At 40.5% G+C, this 24,786-nt stretch overlaps 1 protein-coding gene across 1 annotated transcript; it reads left to right on the top strand.

Moving 5' to 3' along the window:
• Nucleotides 1-1,417: 1,417 nt before the first annotated feature.
• Nucleotides 1,418-24,786, top strand: LOC124262789. The gene is made up of 11 exons (XM_046697333.1): nucleotides 1,418-1,883; nucleotides 3,493-4,207; nucleotides 13,803-14,037; nucleotides 14,439-14,527; nucleotides 15,768-15,853; nucleotides 17,511-17,594; nucleotides 18,798-18,949; nucleotides 19,346-19,429; nucleotides 19,721-19,865; nucleotides 24,008-24,096; nucleotides 24,459-24,786. The coding sequence occupies exons 1-11, from the start codon at nucleotides 1,851-1,853 to the stop codon at nucleotides 24,658-24,660; spliced, it is 1,914 nt and encodes a 637-aa protein (XP_046553289.1). The 5' UTR covers nucleotides 1,418-1,850; the 3' UTR covers nucleotides 24,661-24,786.

The following is a 24,786-nucleotide window of genomic DNA, read 5'->3' as shown; positions in this document are numbered from 1 at the left end:
CCAGGCAGCCAGGATGTCCTCTCACAACAAACAGTGTGCCATGCTGTACCCAGGCAGCCATGATGTCCTCTCATAACAAACAGTGTGCCACGCTGTACCCAGGCAGCCATGTAACTCAAAACGTTTAGTTTATCGATCCCAGGATAATGTACAGTCGGTGCCTTTGTTTTTTAAGTAAAGTATCTCAATTTGTGTTTGTTTGTTGTTTAACGCCGTGCTCAGCAAGCCTGACCACCCGATCCTGTTAGTTGCCTCTAACGACAAACATCCATGGGCTGCTGAAGATAAATTCTAACCCGAATCTTCACGGGTATGAAGCAGGGGCCGTGGACTGAATGTGTGTGTAATTCCGAAGCATCTCGGACGTGCAGTACCCAGCTTCTTTCCTGCGCGTTACACTTTCGTTACCCTCCCGGTATCATCGCTGCCACCATGCCATGTGCAAACAGCCACTCAAGAAGCTGAAGAAGTGACATATAGATACCATTATTAAAAAGTAGGAGATATTGGATTTACAAGATTGATAAAGCCAAGGAGGAAACAGATGATGAAGAGAAATTAAGGGAAATTTGGAAATGTTTCTTTCATCTGTATGGATATATATTACTTTTTCTCATATGCATTGGCATTGGCTACTGGTATGCTCGCAAAATGGAATATCCCCAACTTTTTTTTAATGCTATATACACATTCTTAGGAACTTTGCATGAGACTCAAACTTTTACAACAAACCTCAATTTTCAACGCAATGCAACTTCACGCCAATGTGCTTAAGTTTTAAATAAACTGTGATTTCATTCTATGCTGAATTGACGTGGTTCTCATCACAGCTACTATGAACATTTTACATGTTTTGAATGTGTTTCTCGTTGCTAATATTTAGCGGCATATCTTACATGCATTAAATTGACAAAATAGCGTATTTTTGTTATTTTTATGGTTTCAAACCGAAACCGGTTTCATAAAGAGGTTGCGGAAGAGTTTTGTACTGTAGTACAATATTTGCATAACGTCACACTGTAATGACGTCACTGCCTTGGTAACCGATGTCACGATGCATGTCAGTTGTCATCGCCTCGTACAGCCTCCTACAGTAAACTACTATGTAGCACCCGGTGTCTTGGTTTGCAGTTGCTTCTTTCGACTAACATCACTGGTGGAAACATTGCGTTTATGTTTTTCGACGGATATAATGTCTAAGTTCGACTCACAATTAAACAGCGACACGGCAAACGTTCGCAATGTTTACATTCCCACAATGCATTTAAGTTGTAGAATGAATGAATTCACGTGTTTGTTATGAATGGAAAAATTGTTACGTCAGAATGTGACCTAAATGAGAGGTCAATAGTTATCCAATCAAATCGTTAGAATCTCAGGTCAAGTCGTTACGATACAGGTCAACGCGATACGACACTCGTGTGACGTACGAGACATAGGCGCCCGACTCTGATATATTTATAAGCATGACCTATATATCTTATATATAGGTCATGCTTATAAATATATCAGAGTCGGGTGCCTATGCTTATGATGTACAATGCTAAATCACCACAGCGCCGGAAATTTAATGAAGTTTCCCTGGTTTCCTTTGTTAACATCGCGTGTCCGACATGACACTGTGTATAGACTATTCGTCACCACTTGCCTCTTTCCGTAACCTCGCTATTCGGCTCGTCCCGGAATAACCACGAGTTGGTCACGAATGTGTACAGCGCGTACTTCGAACCCGAGCGTCAGCGATGCACTAGTTCGGAAGCTCCTCACATGTTCGCTGTGGGGAGCTTACACGCTAGTCAAGTCTCGTTGAACGCGCCAACGAGATCAGTAGTTATGCCAACGGCGTCAAAATGGCGACAGGTGTGCGGAACACAAAACCGTCGGTGAGAAGCTTTTTCGTTTGGTTTTCCATGAAAATGTTGAAATTGACTGTGTGCCATTGCTACACACACGATCTCACAATATGGAGGGAAATGAACTGTAAAGAAACGAAACTGTCAGTGCCAAATAGAAAGAAAAGTAGTGATTAAAGTTATATCCTATCCCCCTGGTTGTATACATCCGTGATACGCTCTCGAGTTGACAACTAAATATAGGCGTAAGATACCCGTCAGATAGTGTATGTTTGTGTATTACAAGTTCCTTATCATAGTAATGTGTGATGTTCGTGCCAACAAATAGCATGTTCACAACAGTCTTAAATTAAAGGTTTGGGTTTTTATAACTATTTTTCCAAGATTTGTCAATTCACCAGCATTGCGACAAACTTCCAAAATCTTACATAACAAGTCACCTATCATCTTCTGCGTGAAATGTCCACATTTCACTGCTGTTACAAAAACATGCCACTCTTCCTTATCTCAAATGTTGAACTCTGAATGGATAAGAATGCATTACAGTGGGTACCATATGTTTCATTTATCAGGATTATTTTGAGGGGTTTAGGGTAAGGGTTAGGTGTAATGCATGTGTACCTACAAATTTTATAAAACCACAAATGCATACATAGACTTATCCATCAGTACATTGCTTCACAAAGAGAAAAGCTGCTCATTTAATGAATTTGTATGTCACAAAACCAAGTTTTGTAAATTCCAAAGCACTTACATCACCTATGATGCACAAAATTGGCAACAGCATAGTTTATGATAGTTATTGTGACACATTTACGTCAGAGAGTGTCAAGACAATAGATTGTGAAGTGCTCCCTTATTTTTCAGAAGAATGAAACAATCTTGATTTTAGGTGGTAACATGTTTTCATTATTACAAACCCTGGCATAAATCTTATACCTGTGTTTTCAGTGTAGAAGATAGCCATGAAACAAAAGTGAAGAAACCATAAAATAAAACCCTGTTGCAAATCCTGATATTTCAGCAGTTAAAATAATGAATTGGACCTAGTATACCTGGTCAAGAATACAGAACAAATTTTATCTTAGGTTAGCATGTTATGATCATCAAAAAGAAGATGATTTTCAATATGTCTACACTTTGAAAGGGATAGTGTATGAAAGGAAAAGGTCATGAACATTTATGTCTATGATTTAAGCAATTTTTTGCATCACATCCATATATAGGGTGATATAAATGAACACAATTTTATTATGATTTGCAGGAAGAAAAAATACCTTGGGATATCTGGCCATAGTAATCTGTATAATCAGACATTCATCAGTTATGTGTGATGTTCAGATTTGATGTATGATGTTCAGATTTCTATGAGAGTATGTAGAGTGGTGGACACTTAAATTAATATAGTATACCACCCTTCTCACCCAATTAGAATCCATTATTCTCAAAATTCTTGCGGGAATTAATGTTTATAGAGGTTTGTTATGACATGGCCGGGAAGCTGAATTGAATTATTCAGTCAGGCTATATGAGTGAACTTTTGAGTTATTATGGACCAGTTATCCCTGTTTATCTGTACTTCAGTACCTCAACTCTGCTTCATGTGGACCAAACAACGTACTTCATCATTCTATTGCAGTTGGTGACCATCGTTCCAGGGCTAAAATCAACAGGGAAGACAGGAGGGAAGCTGTTGCGACGCCCCCAGGTCCCCAAACCTCTGCCACCACTGTCTCCATGTCCCTCCCCTAAAACAGACAGCTGCTTCAGTCCAAGCAAAACCTTTGAAGCATACAATGACGTGGAATCCATGCGCTGTGACTCGCAAGAGATTGACTATTACCAGTCTATGTCACCAATTCCAAGTGGGGCACCGAGTCTGGTGTCTCCACCCCCATCAGAGTCTGTTCCCACTAGGAGAACATTCAGGATGAACACATACACTTCTCCTGAAAGTCATGGCACATCCTTCATCAGTAGAGATGATTTGAAGTATGTTTTGGACCCACTTTTTCGAGGTCGAAGCACAGTGGGGACATACATTGATGGAAAGAGATTAACAAAACCTTTTAAACCCCGAGGGCCTGATCCGTTCCCACCCAGAGAACCAAGAACAGTTAATGAGGTGTGGTTTGACTGTGAGCCTGATGAGATGCGATACTATCAGCCACCTGCATTTACTCTGGATAACTTTTTGAGACATGTTGCAAGGATGAACCATGTGCCAATGAGAAGAGTTAAAGACGCTGTGTGTTCAAGGCACAATTATAAAAAACTCACTAAACTGCTGGCAGAAACACATATATACCCACCAGTTCAGCAATCTGTGCATGAGGTGACGTTCACCCCAGAAGGTTAGTACACACATTACCTGCAGCCAATTATACATCTAAGTAATGCGAGACCAGTGGATGCTGGAGAGTGGAATGTCATAGTTTATGAAAAACAAGGTGGTACTTGTTGTTACCCTGCATTTCACTCAGCATCCAGGAGACACAACAAGGTCTGCAACTGTTAGTACAAGACTAGCACACGTACACACACACACACATTTAGTTAAATACTGCAAATTACACAACTCTTCCCCCATATGTGTTGATTCACATCAGTTACAGTATGATATCCGCCGCGCCATATAGCTGGAATATTGTTGAGTGCTGTGTAAAACTAAACTCACTCACTCACTACAATATCATATATAGTGTGTCAGTAAGCACTGTTTTTATTGCTTGTAGCTATCTGTAGTCTGCTCCAAATAAAGTTTCAGCATTTGTGTAGGAAAACATGTCAACAATAACCAGTGGCACAGAATAGTTCACTTGTGGAATGTTTCGACTCAAGTGATGAAACTATAGAAGATTCATAAATAAACATAATCTGCACCCTTGCTGAAGCATTGGGTTATGGATATATGAATCATATTATATGATTAAGTTAACCATACCCTGAAGTAGCCATGTTGCTACTATTATCAAGGATAGACAAGGATTTTCCTCTGCTAATATCTGGTGCACATGTAACTAGGGCGGGTGTGTTGGCAAAAAAAAATTGTATTGCAATATATTGCGATTCAGGTACCCGTATTGCGATTGCGATATATTTGGAACTTGACGTGACGCTATTTATGTACATCAATCAGATTTATTTTTCCTTACCCTGACTCATTATCTTTTGCTTATCTCCCTTTCCCTTTCGAATGGTAGTGGAACACTTGAATCCCTTGAAGTTCGCGAAGCGGACGTATAAATACACTCACCCACTAGTTACCTCCCTTGCCCTTTCCCGTGCAAACCATATCATGACGTGTCCATACTTTTCACTCTCTCCCTTTTCAAGCGGATGGTTGGGCGAGCACTGGAGTTGCGTATACGGCATCATATACCTTTTTATTTAGATCTAGTCTTCCAAATTACGCTGTATATGGTTTTGGTTATAACTACTATGTAGTATTTGTAAAGTTTTGTAAAAATTTCATTGAATTTGAGTCGTAATTTCATCATCATGTAACGTTTCATGAAATCCTGTATTGTTTGCAGGCACAGGTTATCCGTGGCTGATCCTCACCCCCAATGCTCTCGTACATAAATCCATCATTCCATGTTCCTCCAGCTTGCGCGTAGCTATTGTATTGATTTATCAAACCTTCAGTTTAATCAATATTTGTCTTATATTTATAGACGTGCCATGGATCGGTCGAGAAAGGCATCTCAAGTCATACCTGATAATACTGCAGATCAGCCTACAAACTGCTTGCTAATGTCAATGTTCATAATGCTGATGCTGTGTCGAGTGCATTGCAGGCGCAGTCTGCTGGTGAGGGGGCCAGAAAGAGATCGTCTACATCTCTATCAACGCCGTCACAGACTAAGAAAAAGACGTCATCCTCTTCTTCAACGCAGAAGAAGTCTACGGTTACCAGACCTGAAGGCAAAGCTACATGTGTTAGCTCAGCTACGCACCAGAAGTCCTTCAACGAAGAGATTGTACCGCCTCACGAGATAGACGTCTTTAACGAACCCTCATTACTTCTACCAGAAGTATCAATGAGATCAGTGACGCAATCAACCTCTACTACTACTTGTTGTTATACTTCTGAGAGGTATTGCGGATGACGTTGGCCAGAGTATCTATGGTTCTAATCATCGTCACCTCTCTGTTATCATCCAGGAGAATCGTAGCTTCCTTTAGCTGCATCGGTTCATGAGAGGAGAAGACTCTATTAGATCTCCAAATATGTTAGGCCTCCCATAAAGCTCTTAGTAGAGGTTGGGTGAATCTATCGCTCCAAGAGCAGGACGACAGTTGTCCCTGTCTGCGTATCAAGGTGAGTCCCGCAGATATTGATGTGAGGTGGTCCGACAAAAAGAATTGATCCTTCTTTTGTGTAACGAGGGCTGAGTATATCATCTTATCCTCTTCCGGAGTTGAATTCTGGAATTTATTTATCAATGCTTCATTGATAGCTCTGGATCTGGCCAGCCCAAAGAAGGATCTCTTTGTGGCAGTATCGAACTGCGATAGCTTTTTGTCTTCCACTTTATACATCTTATTCCGGGCATCATTCACCAGTTTGATGTTATCATCCCAATCCGGCGCCTTCACAAATGGATCCATATGGTGTAAGGGGAATCTTCTCTTATTAAATGATGGTAGTTGCTGACTCTGATCCTTTGAAGCCTTCGATATCTTCGGCTCCGTGGCTATTCACACGAATAACCAAGCCTATAGTTGCATACCTACATCATCGAGGTCTACGCAATGCCTTCTACTTGGATGACGGAATTCAGGTTCACCAAGATGCCAGTATACTCAAACGACAACTGAACTTCACAATCAAGTTGCTCACTCAACTAGGATGGTTGGTGAACCTGAGGAAGTCAGAGTTGGAACCAAAACAAGACCTGTAATTCCTGGGGATAAGGTTTATCACCACACAGAATCGGATTGCCGTCCCAGAGAGCCGCTGGGTCAAGATACAAGCCATGATTCTGCCAGCAGTCATCTCTCCGCTAACACTACGATCATGACAAGTGCTACTCGGTCTGTGCTCCTCGGCACAGGACTTGGCTCGCACAGGAAGGTTACAACTAAGACCGCTGCAACGGTTCCTGATAAAACATTTAGACAGCGTCGACCCTATCTTGCTGCCGGAAAACCTCAGGAGATATCTACTGTGGTGGACACACAGGTCTAACATTTGCGAAGGGACCTATTTACAAGAGCCGGCCTTCGACACGCATCTCTACACAGATGCCTTGATGCAAGGATGGGGTGCGCATCTCAACGATCAAGTGGCCTTGGGAAAGTGGTCCAAAATAGAACAAAAACTGCACATCAATCTGCTAGAGATGAAAGCAGTGATCAACGCCTTACAACTATGATCGAGTTTGCTGAACAACAAGATGTTGATGATGCATACGGACAACTCTACAGTAGCGTTCTCCATAAACCGGCAAGGAACCACAAGGTCTCCAAGCCTATTGCAGCTCACATTCCAGTTGTTCCAGATCACACAGGAAACAAACACCTGGATAAAGCCGTGTCACATACCCGGAGCCAAGAACGTACTGGCAGACGCTCTCTCAAGACCATTACACCCGTCACCTACGGAATCGATGCTCCATCCAGAAGTGTTTCGGAACATAAGGGAGATAGCATCCCCTTGCATAGACCTGTTTGCCACGAGGTTCAACAAACAACTAGAGACGTTTGTCTCACCAGTTCCAGATCCTCAAGCCTGGGCAACAGATGCACTGAGCATGTCGTGGGAAGGATTAAACGGCTACGCTTTTCCACCCCAGATATTACTGCCAAAAGTACTGTTCAAGATCAAGCAGACTCAGACGCTACAACTGACTTTGGTCGCGCCTTACTGGCCAGCGAGAGCGTGGTTCCCAGACCTAATAGATCTCGGAAACCCAGTAATCAAATTACCAGATTGTCCGAACCTACTAATACATCCGCACACCAAGCAAGTCCATGGAAACCCAACAGTGTTCCAGTAACACGTGTGGACAGTATCTAAACATGCTTGAAGAAATGAGGATACTCCGCCAGGGCAGCCAAAGCAGTAATGCTGGCATTACGCAGATCGACTCGTAACCTATATGACGACAAATGGCTAAATTTTGACACTTATGCAAGGCGGAAAGGCTTCACTGCGATGATAGCCACTCATCCTCAAGTGGCGGAATATCTGTGTCATCTTAGACAGACCAGACATCTGAAGGGTTCGACACTATCTACATACCTCGCCGCCATCAGTACAGTGATTACCATGAAAACAGGCATCAAGTTGATGAAAGTACCAGAGTTACTTGCTTTGCTGAGATCTTTTAAGCTGGAGGACCAGCAAAAGAAATTCAGAGCTCCATCCTGGGATCTGAATGTAATTCTGCGTCATCTTACGAGTGATGCCTACGAACCACTAGACCAGACTACCCTCGAGCTGCTTACACAGAAGACTCTGTTCCTGCTTTCGCTAGCCACGGCAGCTCGAATATCAGAGATACATGCGCTGGACTTTGGTCAAACCAGATTCAACAGGGGGCAACATGCTGCAGTTCATCTAGGACTTAGATGGGACTTCATTGCCAAGAGCCAACTACCTGGTCAGCCAGATTGACTGTTCCACGTACCAGTGCTATCTACAATCCTCGGCCCACAGGATATAGAAGACCTATCCTTGTGTCCAGTCAGAACCTTGAAGATATATCTTCAAAAGACTGAGACAAGGAGACAAAAATTCAAGCGCCTGTTCATCCCATTATCAATAGAGACATCAGCAGAAGTCTCAAGAACGACCATATCATTCTGGATGAGAGCCGTCATATTGAGAGCCTATCAAGCAGCAGGACTAGAACCTCCTAGAGCTTCCAACCCACACGAAGTCAGAGCACTGGCGCAACACTGGCTCTGCACAGAAATTGCTCTATACCAACAATTATGGAGGGCTGCTTTTGGAAGTCGGACACAGTGTTTGCCAACCACTACCTCGGAGACATAGCCACTGAAGACGTCTCAGGCATTCACCAGTTTGGGCCTCCCCTTTGTAGCACAGCAACTAACGGTTCCTCAAAGGCTCTGAGTTGGAAAATCTCACCCTTTATCACGTTGACTCTAGCACAGGCTAGCATGAGTGACTAAAGATCCTGTATGGGTAAAGATCTTACCTGTACGTGAAGGGGTCATAACTCATTTATGATAAAGATCTTATCATAATCTATGGGTTGTTATGAGATATCTAGTAATAAGAAGATACTAGTTTATCTGTAGCCACATGAATCAACATGATTCAACTTGTCTGAGACTGAAGTAAGACAAGAAAGTGGTCCCCACGAGTTATAACGGAAGTTGGAAGAATAGGATCAATGAAATGCCGTTTCGCAGTTCCCATGGGGGGGGATACAGGACATATCCAAGGACAGCTGATGAAGCCACGAGGTGGCTTGACCCACCACCAATCCATCGGATTCTATAAGCAAAAGATCATGAGTCAGGATAAGTAAAAATATGTAATTTGTTACTCTCTTCTTCGGTTATATGCTTTGGAGGTCGCCTTCACCTGCTGGCATTTCGGCAGACTAATTTGTTAAGTAAAATTGATATTTTTATACTTATCCTGACTCATGACGAGGAGCCCTCCCAACCTCCCCGCTGAAGACACTTTGGATTTCACAGCAGATATAAGTGCATGGGCAGAAATGCAGAGATGACTGTTTGCGCGGGAAAAGGGCAAAAGGGAGGTAACTCATGGGTGAGTGTATTTTTACATCCGCTTCGGGAACTTCAAGGGATTCAAGTGTTCCACTACCATTCGAAAAGGAAAGGGAGATAAGCAAAAGATCATGAGTCCGGATAAGTATAAAAATATCAATTTTACTTAAAAAATTACATTCTACATTATAAGTCAACTAACATATAGTCAAGGAGCTTATGGGATTCCGTGAAAGTTTTTTGATGAAAGCAAATCATATATTCTTTTGTGTTTATATGTTAAAGGAGTTAAAAAATGTTTGGTTCCAATCTGAATATTGATGCGAAAGCTATTTTTAGCTCAAAATCCAAGATGGCCGCCAAAATTTAACCGGGAACTGAAAAAGTTGCAAAAAATGGGAACAAAACAATGGTTTTAATATCAAATACCATGCATATTTATTTGGTTACGGAATATATTTCTCATATGTTGTAAGTCACCAGATCTTTTTAGTTTGATTTTAGTCTTAAATTTACATTAAAGAGTCATTTTTTTATCTAAAAGTTATAATGATGAATGAAAATCCCATTTCTTCACGAGGCATATATTTTGTATAGAACTAGTACAATATGAAAAAGGAATATACTTTTTACCCTGTTTATCAACTATAGAAGAGGTCTTTACATGAAACTAAGACCCAGAAATATACTGCTCAAAAAAAGAAACGCCCAAGCAATGTTTTAGAAGCATTTCTTGCATTAGTTTAAGAGCTATTATGTCATGTAATCCCAATAGTAAAAAGGTGAAAATTCAAACGTCTATAGACAAAGCCTTTACTGTTGTGTTTCTGTTTGCTTGAGTCCTCAAGATGGCGTCAAAGTCAGTTCTTTGTATGGCCACCATTGGCAGCAATTACTTCTCGGCACCATCTCGGCACAGACTGGATAAGTTGACGAAGTAGCTCTTATCATTGTAGGTGACTTCAATTTCCATTTTGACAACAAGGATAACCATGACACTAAACGAATACTAAATCTCCTTGAAGTCCACAACTGTGTACAACTCCTGTCAGAGGCAAGCCACAGAGGTGGACACACTCTGGACTGGATAGTTACCCGTGCTTCAGACGCGTGTGTCAGTTGTGTACCTGTATAGGATCTATAGCTATCTGACCATTTCAATATCTTTGTGAGCTTGGACCTCTCAATACCAAGTCCAAATGTGAAGATTACTCTCTGTAGGAACATGCGCTCCCTGGATATGGATACTTTTAAAGACAATTTGCTAAACTCAGACCTTATACTTGAGCCACCATCTGATGCTGAGAGTCTCGTTCTGCTATACAATAGAGTTCTATCTGAGCTGTTATATAGACAAACATGCACCAGTGAAGGACAGAGTCATACCAGTCACTAAAACATCTGCTTGGGACTTCACACCTGAAGTTCGACAAGCGAAAAAAGACAAGAGGAAGGCAGAACGCAGATGGAGAACAGTCTTTCCTGGAGATTCATCGCCAAATGTATATTTCAGCCAAAACCACTCAACAACGGTCATCAGACAAATCAACATCTCAATTCTAAGATTGAAGCCAACGAGTCAAGTCCAAAGTTGCTGTTCAAACCTTTGTTCAGTATCTTTAGTAAACACTTTGAATCGACACTTCCGACATCTGATGACAATGAAGTAATAGCACAGACATTTTCGGATTATTTCTACAAAAAGATCCAAGAACATTCATGACAAGATTTCGTCTTCTGCGGCTGTGGATGAAGCTGATTTTCCTCCAAATATGTTTGATGGCACGCCTCTCTTACTCATGTTGATAGTTTCACTGATATTTACCAACATTAGTGCTGATTATTAACTCTTCTACTTCATCTGGTTATGTCCCAAGTGTACTCAAGTCAGCTCTCATTAGGCCCATCTGAAGAAATCAAGCCTTGATTAGGAGGATCCAGGCCTGTTTCAAACTTAGCATTTATATCCAAACTCATTGAACGTGCAGTCTCCAGTCGTCTCATGGGCCACTTTTCCTGGCATAACCTCTATGAGGTGTTCATATCAGCACACCACAGCACAGAGACGGCTCTGCTGAAGATCCCGAATGACCTACGATGTGGTACTGACACAGGACAAGTCAGCTTTATCCTGGCTGGCATCTTATCTACAGGACAGGACTCAAACCGTTGTTGTTGGTGAGTCTGTGTCAATCGCATTTAGGCTAGAGTGCGGAGTCCCTCAAGGATCCGTGCTTGGTCCGATCCTCTTCACCCTCTGCACTGTTCCACTTGGCTCTGTTGTAGCAAACCTTAATCTTGACCACTTCTATGCAGATGACACGCAGCTGTGGAAGTTATTTCAACCAAACACAGAATCAGCTAGAGCGTCTTCCTGTCAGACATCAGACTGTTGCCAGAAGATATTCGTGGATGTCATCAATTGCCTTGAAATTAAATTAAGAGAAAACAAAGACCATTCTTCTGGGACAGGCTGGAAAACGCAAGCAGTGTGACATTACTACTGTGTGTGTCTGTGGAGCAACCATTCCTCTTTCTTCCACTGTCAATGATCTGGATGTTGTCATCGATCAAGATCTAAGTATGACAGTACACGTCAAGTATGTTACTAAAACTTGCTACTTCCATCTCCACAATGTCAAAGGCCGGACCGTTCTTACCAAAGATGCCTCAAAAACTCTCTGCCTCAGCCTAGTCACATCTCGTGATCTCATTGGCTGGCCGTGAAACACAGAATCTCCTTCAAACTATTCTGTCTCGCATACCAGTGCATGACTAACACGGCTCCAGTCTAACTCTCAGATCTTCTTCAGGCTTATGCACCATCTAGATATCTCAGATCAGGGAATCAACACCTTCTTGTTATCCCCAAAGTCAACCAAGCTAAATATGGACACCGTGTCTTCTCCTATCCTGCTGATAAAAAACATTTCTCCCCACATGTATTTGTATATCTTTTTTTCAAAGATTATAACCATTTTAGAATGATCCGATCTGATGACTTGAAAATTATTTCAAGGGATTTAATTGAGAGAGTGTGAAGCAGAAAATAGTGTTTTCTCCCCCATCATTTCATTATATTCTTATCTATTTTCACAGAACTCTGCTTTTAGAAGAGAAACTTCAAGCGTAATAATAAGAAATTGATAAATCATAATCTGATATTGACCAACTACATTTTGAAATAAGGACTGCTCCCTTACTGACGGTCTCACCAAACAAAAATAAACATCTCTGTTTTTGTTTCATACATAATTGTTCTTTAATAACTTGATTTACATTGAGTTGATGAAATGAAGCAATCATATACTTACAAAATGCACAAAACCTACAGCTGCTTAACTTCGTCTGCTAGCTGCCATTTTGAGAGAGGGAGTGTTCATTATATATATTTTTTTAATTTTTATAAAAATATAATTTGGGGTTTACTTTTAATAAAATGTTTCATGAAATAGAGAAACACACTTGGATAAAGTTAATAATCTCAAACTTTAAATATTCAACTCTCACATTATGACCTTCTGACCTTTTAGCAACCTTTTCCACAACCATTTTGTACAGTGCTCAAAAGTACTATCTGCACCATATTTCAACTTGGAACCAAACTTTTTATTTATTTATGTAGCAAAAAACACAATGTCTTGCTTTCATCACAAAACTTCCATGGGACTTGAATGCTGTACCCATCCTACCAGACTAATATATGTGATAAGGTTCTGATAAAAGCAATCTCAAAATTAGGTTGCATAGTCATGGATTTTCTTTTTTATACAATTTATAGTATTACAGACTATGTTGTTTTATCATTGAATAACGAAGGAAAACATTTGTTGTGAATGACAGTATGTGTAGATTTTGACTTAAACCATAAAGATAATCAAATAAACTTTATATAAGTTCTTTACCCAATATACCGTTTCTCAGAAAAAAATATTGCAATACGTATCGTTTAAAAGCGTATTGTGATATACCAGTTTACCAGTAATACCGTGCATTCCTACATATAACTCATAACAGTTATAGTATTAAAACTGATCATAATAACCATAAAAGAAGGCAAGAAATGCAAGAAGAGTAACAAAATGTTAATGGAGCTCTACATCCAGTCATGTGGTTTGCCTTACAGATGTTATGAGTGACTATTTTACAGGGTTAAAACTTATACTGGTGAACAGTTCTGTACGTAGTGGAACTTAGTGGAGTGAATAAGTGTATGCACCTGGATGTCTTCAGGTCAGAATGTGCCTGCATGTGAGCCGCGCATCCCTCAGCGCCAGCTGTTGTACGAGATGGCAGCAATGATCAAGTCTCATGTACGAGAACTCATCAACACGGAGGTTAAAACAGTCATCAAACAAATGCCAAAGTACAGCCCTTCCTACCAGAGTGAGAAGATGCCTCACACAGAAATTATTCTATATGAAGATGACACTGCTGAAAGACTGAGTTTCATATCCAAGAAGAAAGTGTGAGTAATGTGTTGCTACGTGTTGATTCCCAAGTTGACACTAAAACGTTGAATTAGGAATCAGTCTCTGAAAGAACTTGGCGTGAAGCCAACAAACAATATACATGTGCTGTAGTTCACAATTGCATTCCCAAATCAGGGCAAGTCTCTGCAAAGGTATCTCTATGTCAGTACAATATCATGAGGCAGTATAAATTCAGAGGTAATATGAAGTGCAGTGACTCATAAGACATTGATGGTAATATTCACCTGTGAGCAGCAGTAATGCAACTTACAACTAAGCTTAGACAGGGTATGTGATCATTTATCAACTGGTAATATAATTCTGAAGTGTATTTGTCAGTTTGTTCTGATTGAACCTATTTTTTAGTATGTGTGAAATATGATTATGAATTTTCCAGAGATTCAGAGCTGCCAACCTCGGATGCAGTCTTCCATTCGGCACAGACCCAATACTTCCAGGGCTCAGGGAGGAGTCGCTCGCCTTTCAGTAAGTCTGACTGCAGGATTGTAAAAATCCAACACATACAACAGAAACTGTGGTGAAAGGGTGAATTTTGACAATTAATGATCATGAAACTGGTTTAATGACATTTGACAATTTGAAGGAAACAATGATATAAAAGGTAAATATGTAGGTTATTTGCGGGTTTTGAATATCTTACCTGAATCATCTAAATGTACATTAAAAGGTATTGGTGACATTTGTGAGTAGAGTTTACACATTACTTCATGTCAAATGGATTTACTGAAACCATGCAATGGTTCTAGACTTTTCTCTGACAAACTGATTTCTAAACAACATTTACCAAGTGTTTGCAGTAAAATAATGTAAACTTCAAATGGCAAAAGAATCTTATGAATTACAAATTAGAGGATGTTAAACATCTTAATTTCAGTATAGATTATTTTGCATGGTTTTATACATTTGGTTGGGATGAAAAGTGATGGATCTCAAACGCGATTAGCTCCCTCTAGTCCCATTAGTTATTGACTACGGTAGTTATTGACCACTAGATGAACATTGTACATGCTTCTCCATAAAAATCATCATCACCCCTCCTAAGCCATAAATTATGAACGGTTCCTGACAATAATGTAAATGAAGTGGAAGGATTCTGTTCTGTGCTACAACAAATGAATGAAGAAAAATACAGCCGATAACAGCTATGTCAGTTATATCAGGCAGTTACCTTCCTTGAAGAATAATGTATCCATCAATATCCACACAAAAGACATAACGTGATTACACATCAAGGTACATAATCCCTGTCATCGCACCATCCATGCATCAGAAATCTGAAAATGTTTGCTCTGCTGGGATACTTTCTTAAAGTCAGACTAGATCAATCAGGGATATTTCAGATGGGCATCCTCTGTTCCCTTTGTCGCCTGGTAAAGGTTGAAGAAATCTAATTACACTCGCCCTTAGCGTGGTTTAGCTTATATGCAGAAAACATTGTCTCAAAGTATTTGTCATGCTCAGTTGCACCTGTCAAATCATCATACGGCAGCTTATGAATACTTGGTAGCAGTGTTAGACGTACTAGTGCCGGGTTGAAGCCATATATAAGTGCTTCTTTAATACCACATATTCTAGTCTGAGTATAATAACTTAGCTCCAATTAACTTAGTACCTATCTGTACATTTTCAGGGTCAAAATTATCTGTAAAACACATGTTTCTATGTTTTATTTAGCCATTTAATGTTCTTAAATGCTTTGTTTTAGCTGTGCCAGAGGATGGAGTTATCTCCCCTTCAGAACTAGCCATTCTGGACTCCCTGATCAGTGGAGGGACAGCACTCAGTCTAAAGGTGTGAGCTTAACTGTGCTTCTGTCATTACATACATTTTCATCATTACATCTTTTACTTCACTGAAATTAATTAGTTTTACTGATGAGCCAAACAGTTAATTTTGCAAACGTAGGAATGAGATAACATTTGTTACAGTTTTAAGTCCTCAACATTGTGCTTACCCTCAGGCCTACCATACAAACGGTGAACAAATCATCAAAACTGAACTCATATACACCAAAACAGAACAAAAATCCCCAAAACTGCAACAACATCCTCTAAAACCGAAACAATACATCTGTAATGGAAGACTAATCGTTTGAAATGGAAACAAAACTCGCGTATCAGCTACAAGTGTGCTCGAGAAGGGTCGCTGAACGTACAAAACGGCATTCATAGCATCCCAACACGGCAGTCATAGCATCCCGAAACGGCATACAAATCGTCAAAGATGGCGGCAAGGGGAGACGAATAGGCTTTGGTACATAATTGTTTTTCGTCACTATGAGTCTAATCTTGAAAATTTGATATCGGGATGTAGTGCATAAACCCCCTATTGTAGTAAGCTTCAAACCTATGTCCATACTTCAAAGTGTCAGGCTTGCAATTCTGCACAATGTGGTCCCTCGTTCGACCGAATAGGATTTCTTGTCAACATGCCGTGCTACAGTTTCTTTTCAGTTTTGTAAATAAAGTATTCATAGCATCACATGCAACATTACTATATTTTAGTGATTTAAAAAGTTTACAAAAACTTTGTTCATTCTCTGTGAATTGCATATATAAGTGATCATTTTTAAAGTGTACGAGTGCGAACTCAATCCACTGATTAGGGCAGGGATTTCTGTTTCAAGTCCACAGACGGACGCATTTTTGTACCTCAAGTTAAACTTTATTTTTTGTTAAATGATGTAAAATGTTTGGGAATACTTTGAAGTACATGGAAAAGATAAAATTGCAGAATGATAAAATCTCCCTGATACACAATTCACAGTTGAAATTATAAGCAAGTTCATGTTTCCTTCTCTGATGAGAACGCAATGTTACCCGATTTATGAACAACTCTTTATATGGCATACACTCAAACGTTGGAATTTTCAGAAGGTTCGGTATCACAGAGATATCTGAAAGAAATATATTCACTGAATGACTTCATAAAAGTAAGATGAAACTAGAAGATTTTCGTCTGAGAACATGACCATACGTGCAGTGTGAAACAGTGGCATACAAACAAACTCTTGTAGCTGATACACGAGTTTTGTTTCCATTTCAAACGATTAGTCTTCCATTACAGATGTATTGTTTCGGTTTTAGAGGATATTGTTGCAGTTTTGGTGATGTTTGTTCTGTTTTGTTGTGTATGAGTTCAGTTTTGATGATTTGTTCACCGTTTGTATGGTAGGCCTGACCCTGTTTATGTTGAAACCCCCCCAACAAATTCCAGTGTTTGTAAGCTGTTAATCACAATTTGTTCTCTTTGAGAAGTTGACTTAATGGATAACTTCTGAATAGTTGCTCCCCAGTTAAATATGGCCTGACAAAGTGTAAGAGGAAACGGATCTTTCATTGCCAACTGTAATGCAAGAAAAACAAAACTGTTTCTTAACCGTGTGTAGTACAGCACCTGATACAAGTGGAACACATGGAGATGTTTATGTGAAGCTTGTATGTTGTAGGCCCACTTCATATCAGAAGTGCCGGACGTGACACCGCTAGTGAAGACGGTCACCTACCTCAACCTGTCCTTCAATGACTTCAGAGTGGGTGTCCTGCTGCAGCATTGTTTGATATGTATGATGATCTAGCATAGGCGGATCCAGAGGGGGATGCAGGGGTGTGCACACACCCCTTTTTGTCCTGAAAGTTTATTAAATAACCCATGAAAACGGGTGAAAATGAAGTGTGCGCCCCTCCTTTCTCAAAAAGCTGTATCCACCCCTGTCTAGTGACTTACACACTGATCGTGGTAGAAGTGTGTGCATGTCATCTCTATGTAGTTGTAACATATAACTAAAAGTTGTCCTCTTTTGGGTGGTTTTGAAAATAGTTGCTCTACAAATGTGGAATCTATGTTGTTTATACCCTACAGGATGTTCTGAGATGCTGTGTATGTACAGTGGAAGCCCTCTTAACCGGCATTCGTTGGGACCGGCCGGTATAGAGGGTGTGCCGGTTTAGAGAACTTTTCCCTTTTCAACCTGAGAATGATTTTCTGTGTGACTTAAGACTCATTGACATTTAATTCTGAAGCAAACTGAATGTGCGTTAGTGTGTTAATTTTGTCAAATTTACTGTTTTCATTCACAAGTTTTGTTTTTTGAATTGATGTTTTGTTCGAATTTACTTTCATACACTTGATGCTTTTTCAAAACGTCTGAAACTGTTTGCCTGCCAGTTTGGTACTTACGTGCAAGATCTTTTTGAGCAGGCCGAGGAATTGCGCATCAAAATCTTTTATCAGCTGAATTTTCTGTTCAAGAGTTAATTTCAATCTAGCCCGCTTGACTGGTCTAGCTATCTTGACACGATGAGCGACTGACAAATTGTGACACGACAATTAATTTATAAAACAAGTGACATGTGCCACTCACCAATTTACCTTACCTACTTAGGCCTAATCCTTATCCAAACTCGTTTTATCAGGCATCATTGATGAGCTTAATGCTGATGGTAATCCACTGTGTTGTTAATACACGTTCAGCCAATCAGCCAATCAACAGGAGAGCAGAGATACCGGATGTCGGTTTAGAGAGCGTTAATTAATGTACAAACAGTCAATTGGGCGGTCTTTGTTGTGCCCGAAATATGGAATAGACTGACGCCGGATTAGAGAGCGTGTATATGATCATAAATTAACTAGCTTCTGCTGGGACCAAATTCTAGTGCCGATATTGAGAGCATACCGGATTGGAGGGCTGCCGGTTTTTAGGGGTTCCACTGTAATTAGGTGGTTTCTGTTGAAGGGTTTGCCCCTGGAAGTTCTGGAGATGGGCCAGTTAGAAGTGCTGAAACTGAGGAATAACCCACTCATAGAGCTCCCCCCAGACATGAACAAGCTCAGCAAATTGAGGACATTGGTGGTGTCCTTTTGTCTCCTGTCTTCCCTGCCCATCAGGTATATCCTGCACCTCACTGGTCTTCAGGATAAGTCAGCAAGTTTCTTGTACAGATCTACAAGAAATTGTATCTGATTTAATCTTTTATCTACGAGCAAATCGAACATTCCTAATAAGTTATTAGAAATAAGTTGTGTCAACAGCTCTTGTTATGGTGATGACAAGTGTAACAACGGTACTTATTTTACATTGTTGAACCTATTTACCGGTATGTATAAATGCGTTATGTGCAACTGTAATTATGAAATAAACTTCAGTTTTGCACTACTTTTTTCAGTTTAGGTATGACCATTTCCATCAGAGATAATATGTTCAGAGTAGTCAGAAGGACGAAACAGGTGATAGATAATTAGGCAGGATACTATAGTTTTTTATGCTTTTGTGTTTGCATCCAGCCTATTTGACATGACATCCCTAGAACATCTTGATATCTCCTACAACAGACTCACCTTCATTCCAAATGAAATCTGCAAACTGGGGTAACAATATTTTCTATTTTCACTTCTCATGAAACACTGCAGTTAGTTTCTCCTTGATAAAGCATGGCGAACTAGTTCTGTAGTTTCTTGTCCCCTTGTACGTAATATCTTTTTTGGATGAAGTTTTAAACACCTACATACTTTAATATGAGATGAAAATATTATTATGGTAGATTTGTATTTATACTTATAAAGCAAAGTGTAAAGCTTATTTTGCTTTAACAGTTTTAGTTGTGCAATATCTCTGACTTGAATAACTGTTTGACATGTCCTACATGTTTCTCTGAACAGGAATCTACTGGAGTTGAACGTGGAGGGGAACCAGCTTCCAGCACTGCCAGGATCCGCCTGCCGTCTTAGTCTACGCTCTGTCAATGTCAGGAACAATCTCATGCACCCACTCTTCTGGAGGGAAAGCACCAAGAACCAGCCACAGGTATTTCAACTACACACTGCAATTCTGGACATAGTGCCTGGCAGCTTATAAACATGTATATAAGCACTGTATATAGTGGGCAACAGGGAGATATAGACTATAGAGGGGCAACATGAGGGAGATATAGACTACGAGTATAGTGGGGCAACATGAGGGAGATATAGACTATAGTGGGGCAACATGAGGGAGATACAGACTATAGTGGGGCAACATGAGGGAGATATAGACTATAGTGGGGCAACATGAGGGAGATGTAGACTATACTTGGCAACATAAGGGAGATATAGACTATAGTGGGCAACATGAGGGAGATATAGACAAAAGTGGGGCAACATCAGGGAGATACTAGAATAGACTATAGTGGGGCAACATGAGGGATATATAGACTATAGTGGGGCAACATGAGGGAGATATAGACTATAGTGGGGCAACATGAAGGAGATATAGACTATAGTGGGGCAACATGAGAGAGATATAGACTATAGTGGGGCAACATGAAGGAGATGTAGACTATAGTGGGGCAACATGAGGGAGATATAGACTATAGTGGGGCAAGATGAGGGAGATATAGACAAAAGTTGGGCAATATTAGGGAGATATAGACTATAGTGGGGCAACATGAGAGAGATATAGACTATAGTGGGGCAACATGAAGGAGATATAGACTATAGTGGGCAACATGAGAGAGATATAGACTATAGTGGGGCAACATGAGGGAGATATAGACTATAGTGGGCAACATGAGGGAGATATAGACTATAGTGGGGCAACATGAGGAAGATATAGACTATAGTGGGCAACATGAGGGAGATATAGACTATAGTTGGCAACATGCTAGGGAGATATAGACTATAGTGGGGCAACATGAGGGAGATATAGACTATAGTGGGGCAACATGAGGGAGATATAGACTATAGTTGGCAACATGAGAGAGATATAGACTATAGTAGGGCAACATGAGGGAGATATAGACTATACTTGTCAACATGAGGGAGAAATAGACTATAGTGGGCAACATGAGAGAGATATAGACTATAGTGGGGCAACATGAGGGAGATATAGACTATAGTGGGCAAGATGAGAGAGATATAGACTAAAGTGGGGCAACATGAGGGTGATATAGACTGTAGTAGGCAACATGAGAGAGATATAGACTATAGTCGGCAACATGAGGGAGATATAGACTATAGTGGGGTAACATGAGGGAGATATAGACTGTAGTAGGCAACATGAGAGAGATATAGACTATAGTGGGCAACATGAGGGAGATATAGACTATAGTGGGGTAACATGAGGGAGATATAGACTATAGTGGGCAACATGAGAGAGATATAGACTATAGTGGGGCAACATGAGGGAGATATAGACTACGAGTATAGTGGGCAACATGAGGGAGATATAGACTATAGTGGGGCAACATGAGGAAGATATAGACTATAGTGGGCAACATGAGGGAGATATAGACTATAGTTGGGCAACATGCTAGGGAGATATAGACTATAGTGGGGCAACATGAGGGAGATATAGACTATAGTTGGCAACATGAGGGAGATATAGACTAGTTTGGCAACATGCAAGGGAGATATAGACTATAGTTGGCAACATGAGGGAGATATAGACTAGTTTGGCAACATGCAAGGGAGATGTAGACTATAGTGGGGCAACATGAGGGAGATATAGACTATAGTGGGCAACATGAGGGAGATATAGACTATAGTGGGCAACATGAGGGAGATATAGACTATAGTGGGCAACATGAGGGAGATATAGACTATAGTGGAGCAACATGAGGAAGATATAGACTATAGTGGGGCAACATGAGGGAGATATAGACTATAGTGGGCAACATGAGGGAGATATAGACTATAGTGGGCAACATGAGGGAGATATAGACTATAGTGGGGCAACATGAGGGAGATATAGACTATAGTGGGGCAACATGAGGGAGATATAGACTATAGTTGGCAACATGAGGGAGATATAGACTATAGTGGGGCAACATGAGGGAGATATAGACTATAGTGGGGCAACATGAGGGAGATATAGACTATAGTGGGCAACATGAGGGAGATATAGACTATAGTGGGGCAACATGAGGGAGATATAGACTATAGTGGGGCAACATGAGGGAGATATAGACTATAGTGGGCAACATGAGGGAGATATAGACTATAGTTGGCAACATGAGGAGATATAGACTATAGTTTGGCAACATGAGGGGAGATATAGACTATAGTGGGGCAACATGCTAGGAGATATAGACTATAGTGGGCAACATGAGGGAGATATAGACTATAGAACATGCAAGGGAGATGTAGACTATAGGTGGCAACATGAGGGATATAGACTATAGTGGGGCAACATGAGGGAGATATAGACTATAGTTGGCAACATGAGAGAGATATAGACTATAGTGGGCAACATGAGGGAGATATAGACTATACTTGGCAACATGATAGAGATATAGACTATAGTGGGCAACATGAGGGAGATATAGACTATAGTGGGGCAACATGAGGGAGATATAGACTATAGTGGGCAACATGAGAGATATATAGACTATAGTCGGGCAACATGAGGGAGATATAGACTATAGTGGGGCAACATGAGGGAGATATAGACTATAGTTGGCAACATGAGGGAGATATAGACTAGTTTGGCAACATACAAGGGAGATGTAGACTATAGTGTGGCAACATGAGGGAGATATAGACTATAGTGGGGCAACATGAGGGAGATATAGACTATAGTTGGCAACATGAGGGAGATATAGACTATATCGGGCAACATGAGTGAGATATAGACTATAGTAGGGCAACATGAGGGAGATATAGACTATACTTGGCAACATGAGGGAGATATAGACTATAGTGGGCAACATGAGGGAGATATGGACTATAGTGGGCAACATGAGGGAGATATAGACTATAGTGGGCAACATGAGAGAGATATAGACTACAGTGGGGCAACATGAGGGAGATTTAGACTATAGTGGGGCAACATGAGGGAGATAAAGACTAGTGGGGCAACATGAGGGAGATATAGACTATAGTGGGGCAACATGAGGGAGATATAGACTATAGTTGGCAACATGAGGGAGATACAGACTATAGTGGGCAACATGCGGGAGATATAGACTATAGTGGGCCAACATATGAGAGATATAGACTATAGTGGGCAACATGAGAGATATATAGACTATAGTGGGGCAACATGAGGGAGATATAGACTATAGTGGGGCAACATGAGGGAGATATAGACTATAGTGGGGCAACATGAGGGAGATATAGACTATAGTGGGCAACATGAGAGAGATGTAGACTATAGTGGGGCAACATGAGGGAGATATAGACTATAGTGGGGCAACATGAGGGAGATATAGACTATAGGAGGGGCAACATGAGGGAGATATAGACTATAGTGGGGCAACATGAGGGAGATATAGACTATAGTGGTCATTTAATGACAAGTAAAAGTCATTGGTATACATAACGAAGAGTACAGATGAAAGAACACAGCCCTGTGTAGCGCCAGTAGAGGTTGAGAGAAAAGAAGATTGATAGGCATTGACACTGACATACTGAGTTCTATCTACCCAGAATTCTTTAACCCATCTGATAATGTTTTTATTAACACCTAGATTAAATAGTTTACTCCTCATAAGGTGTGGCTGTAAGGTATTAGTTGTCTGCAGATGAGAGTAAATATTATACATCGTTTGAGATTTTTCTTCTTAAAATGATTAGGTAACTATCTTAATAGACATGGAGAACGATAAAAAAATCAAATGTATTGACCTATCTTGATCTGTGGATAGTGAAAAGAGAAAAATAACCAAATAAGGAAATGTTAGTCACACGACGATATGAAGTCGGAATGAAGTAAGTGTTCACTTGTGTGATCGGATCACATGTCATGTGGTTATGCTATCGTCTGCTTGAAAGGTATGAATTTCGAGTACTCGGGTCCGAGTTGAGTTTCACCCCTTGAGTACTCGAATCCAAGAAACTGGACTCGTTGAAGCCCTAATGCGTATAGCAAATAAGAATCTAAACTGAAGATGATAAGACTGAATGTGATAGACAGACATACACATGGTAGCAGTGATAGAACTTTAGATAGAATGTTGATGGTGCTTGCAGAGACTGATTGATCTTGCTGCTCTTGCCATCCACAACTCTGAGCTGGTTGAGACTGACTTGCCGCAGGCTGTGTGCTCCATATTACTGAGGTGAACTATGTATAATGAACTACCTTTATACTGAACTAATGTCAGTGGTCCCTTTCAGTTTGGTATAACTGTAGCATACTGTTAGAGAATGTCTGAAGCATCATTATGAGGAATACAGAGATGACTTATGGACTTCAATATCTTTATTCTGTCAGGGTATCATTTCAGGACATATGCTACCATTATGAAGGTGATCAGTAACTTGGCACCACATGACGCATAATTACACAGCTAAGATTACTCTTCATATTGGCAAAACTGAGGCTCAGGTTGTTTTGGAAAAAAGAACTCCCAGAACGATTTTTTTGTCTGATAGAGGAGAATGTTCTTATTTAAAGGCATTTACTTCTCTCTTTTTTCAGCAAAGATACCTGTGACTGCTGTAGAGGGGCACTTTTTGGCCCTGGCCTTAGGATCATTCGACCAGTCACCAACATATTTGGGGTGAAAAACTTGCCATTTTTGTTCCGATCATGTTCTACAACGTGTTTGTATGTGTTTAGACACAGCACAGACACACTTGCCCAGATGCTGTATGGTGGTGATGCCATTGAGGGACTGTGAACATTCAGGACACCACTACACATACAGGACACCACACATACAGGACACCACTACACATACAGGACACCACTAATACAGGATATCACTACACATACAGGACACCACAACACATACAGGACACCACTA

The sequence above is a fragment of the Haliotis rubra genome, unplaced genomic scaffold (genome assembly GCF_003918875.1).
Source record: "Haliotis rubra isolate DU_JTF1 unplaced genomic scaffold, ASM391887v1 Scf855, whole genome shotgun sequence".
Classification (NCBI taxonomy): Eukaryota; Metazoa; Mollusca; class Gastropoda; order Lepetellida; family Haliotidae; genus Haliotis; species Haliotis rubra.
Note: the sequence above shows the minus strand (reverse complement) of the source record. Positions and strands in the feature narration are given on the sequence as shown.

Bases quoted from the DNA above. Each gene is read 5' to 3' on its own strand.
- LOC124262789 (XM_046697333.1), top strand. From the start codon at position 1,851: ATGGCGACAGGTGTGCGGAACACAAAACCGTCG. The intron at 15,854-17,510 runs GTGTGAGCTTAA...TGTATGTTGTAG, and splicing joins GGACAGCACTCAGTCTAAAG to GCCCACTTCATATCAGAAGT. The intron at 24,097-24,458 runs GTGAACTATGTA...CTCTTTTTTCAG, and splicing joins GTGTGCTCCATATTACTGAG to CAAAGATACCTGTGACTGCT.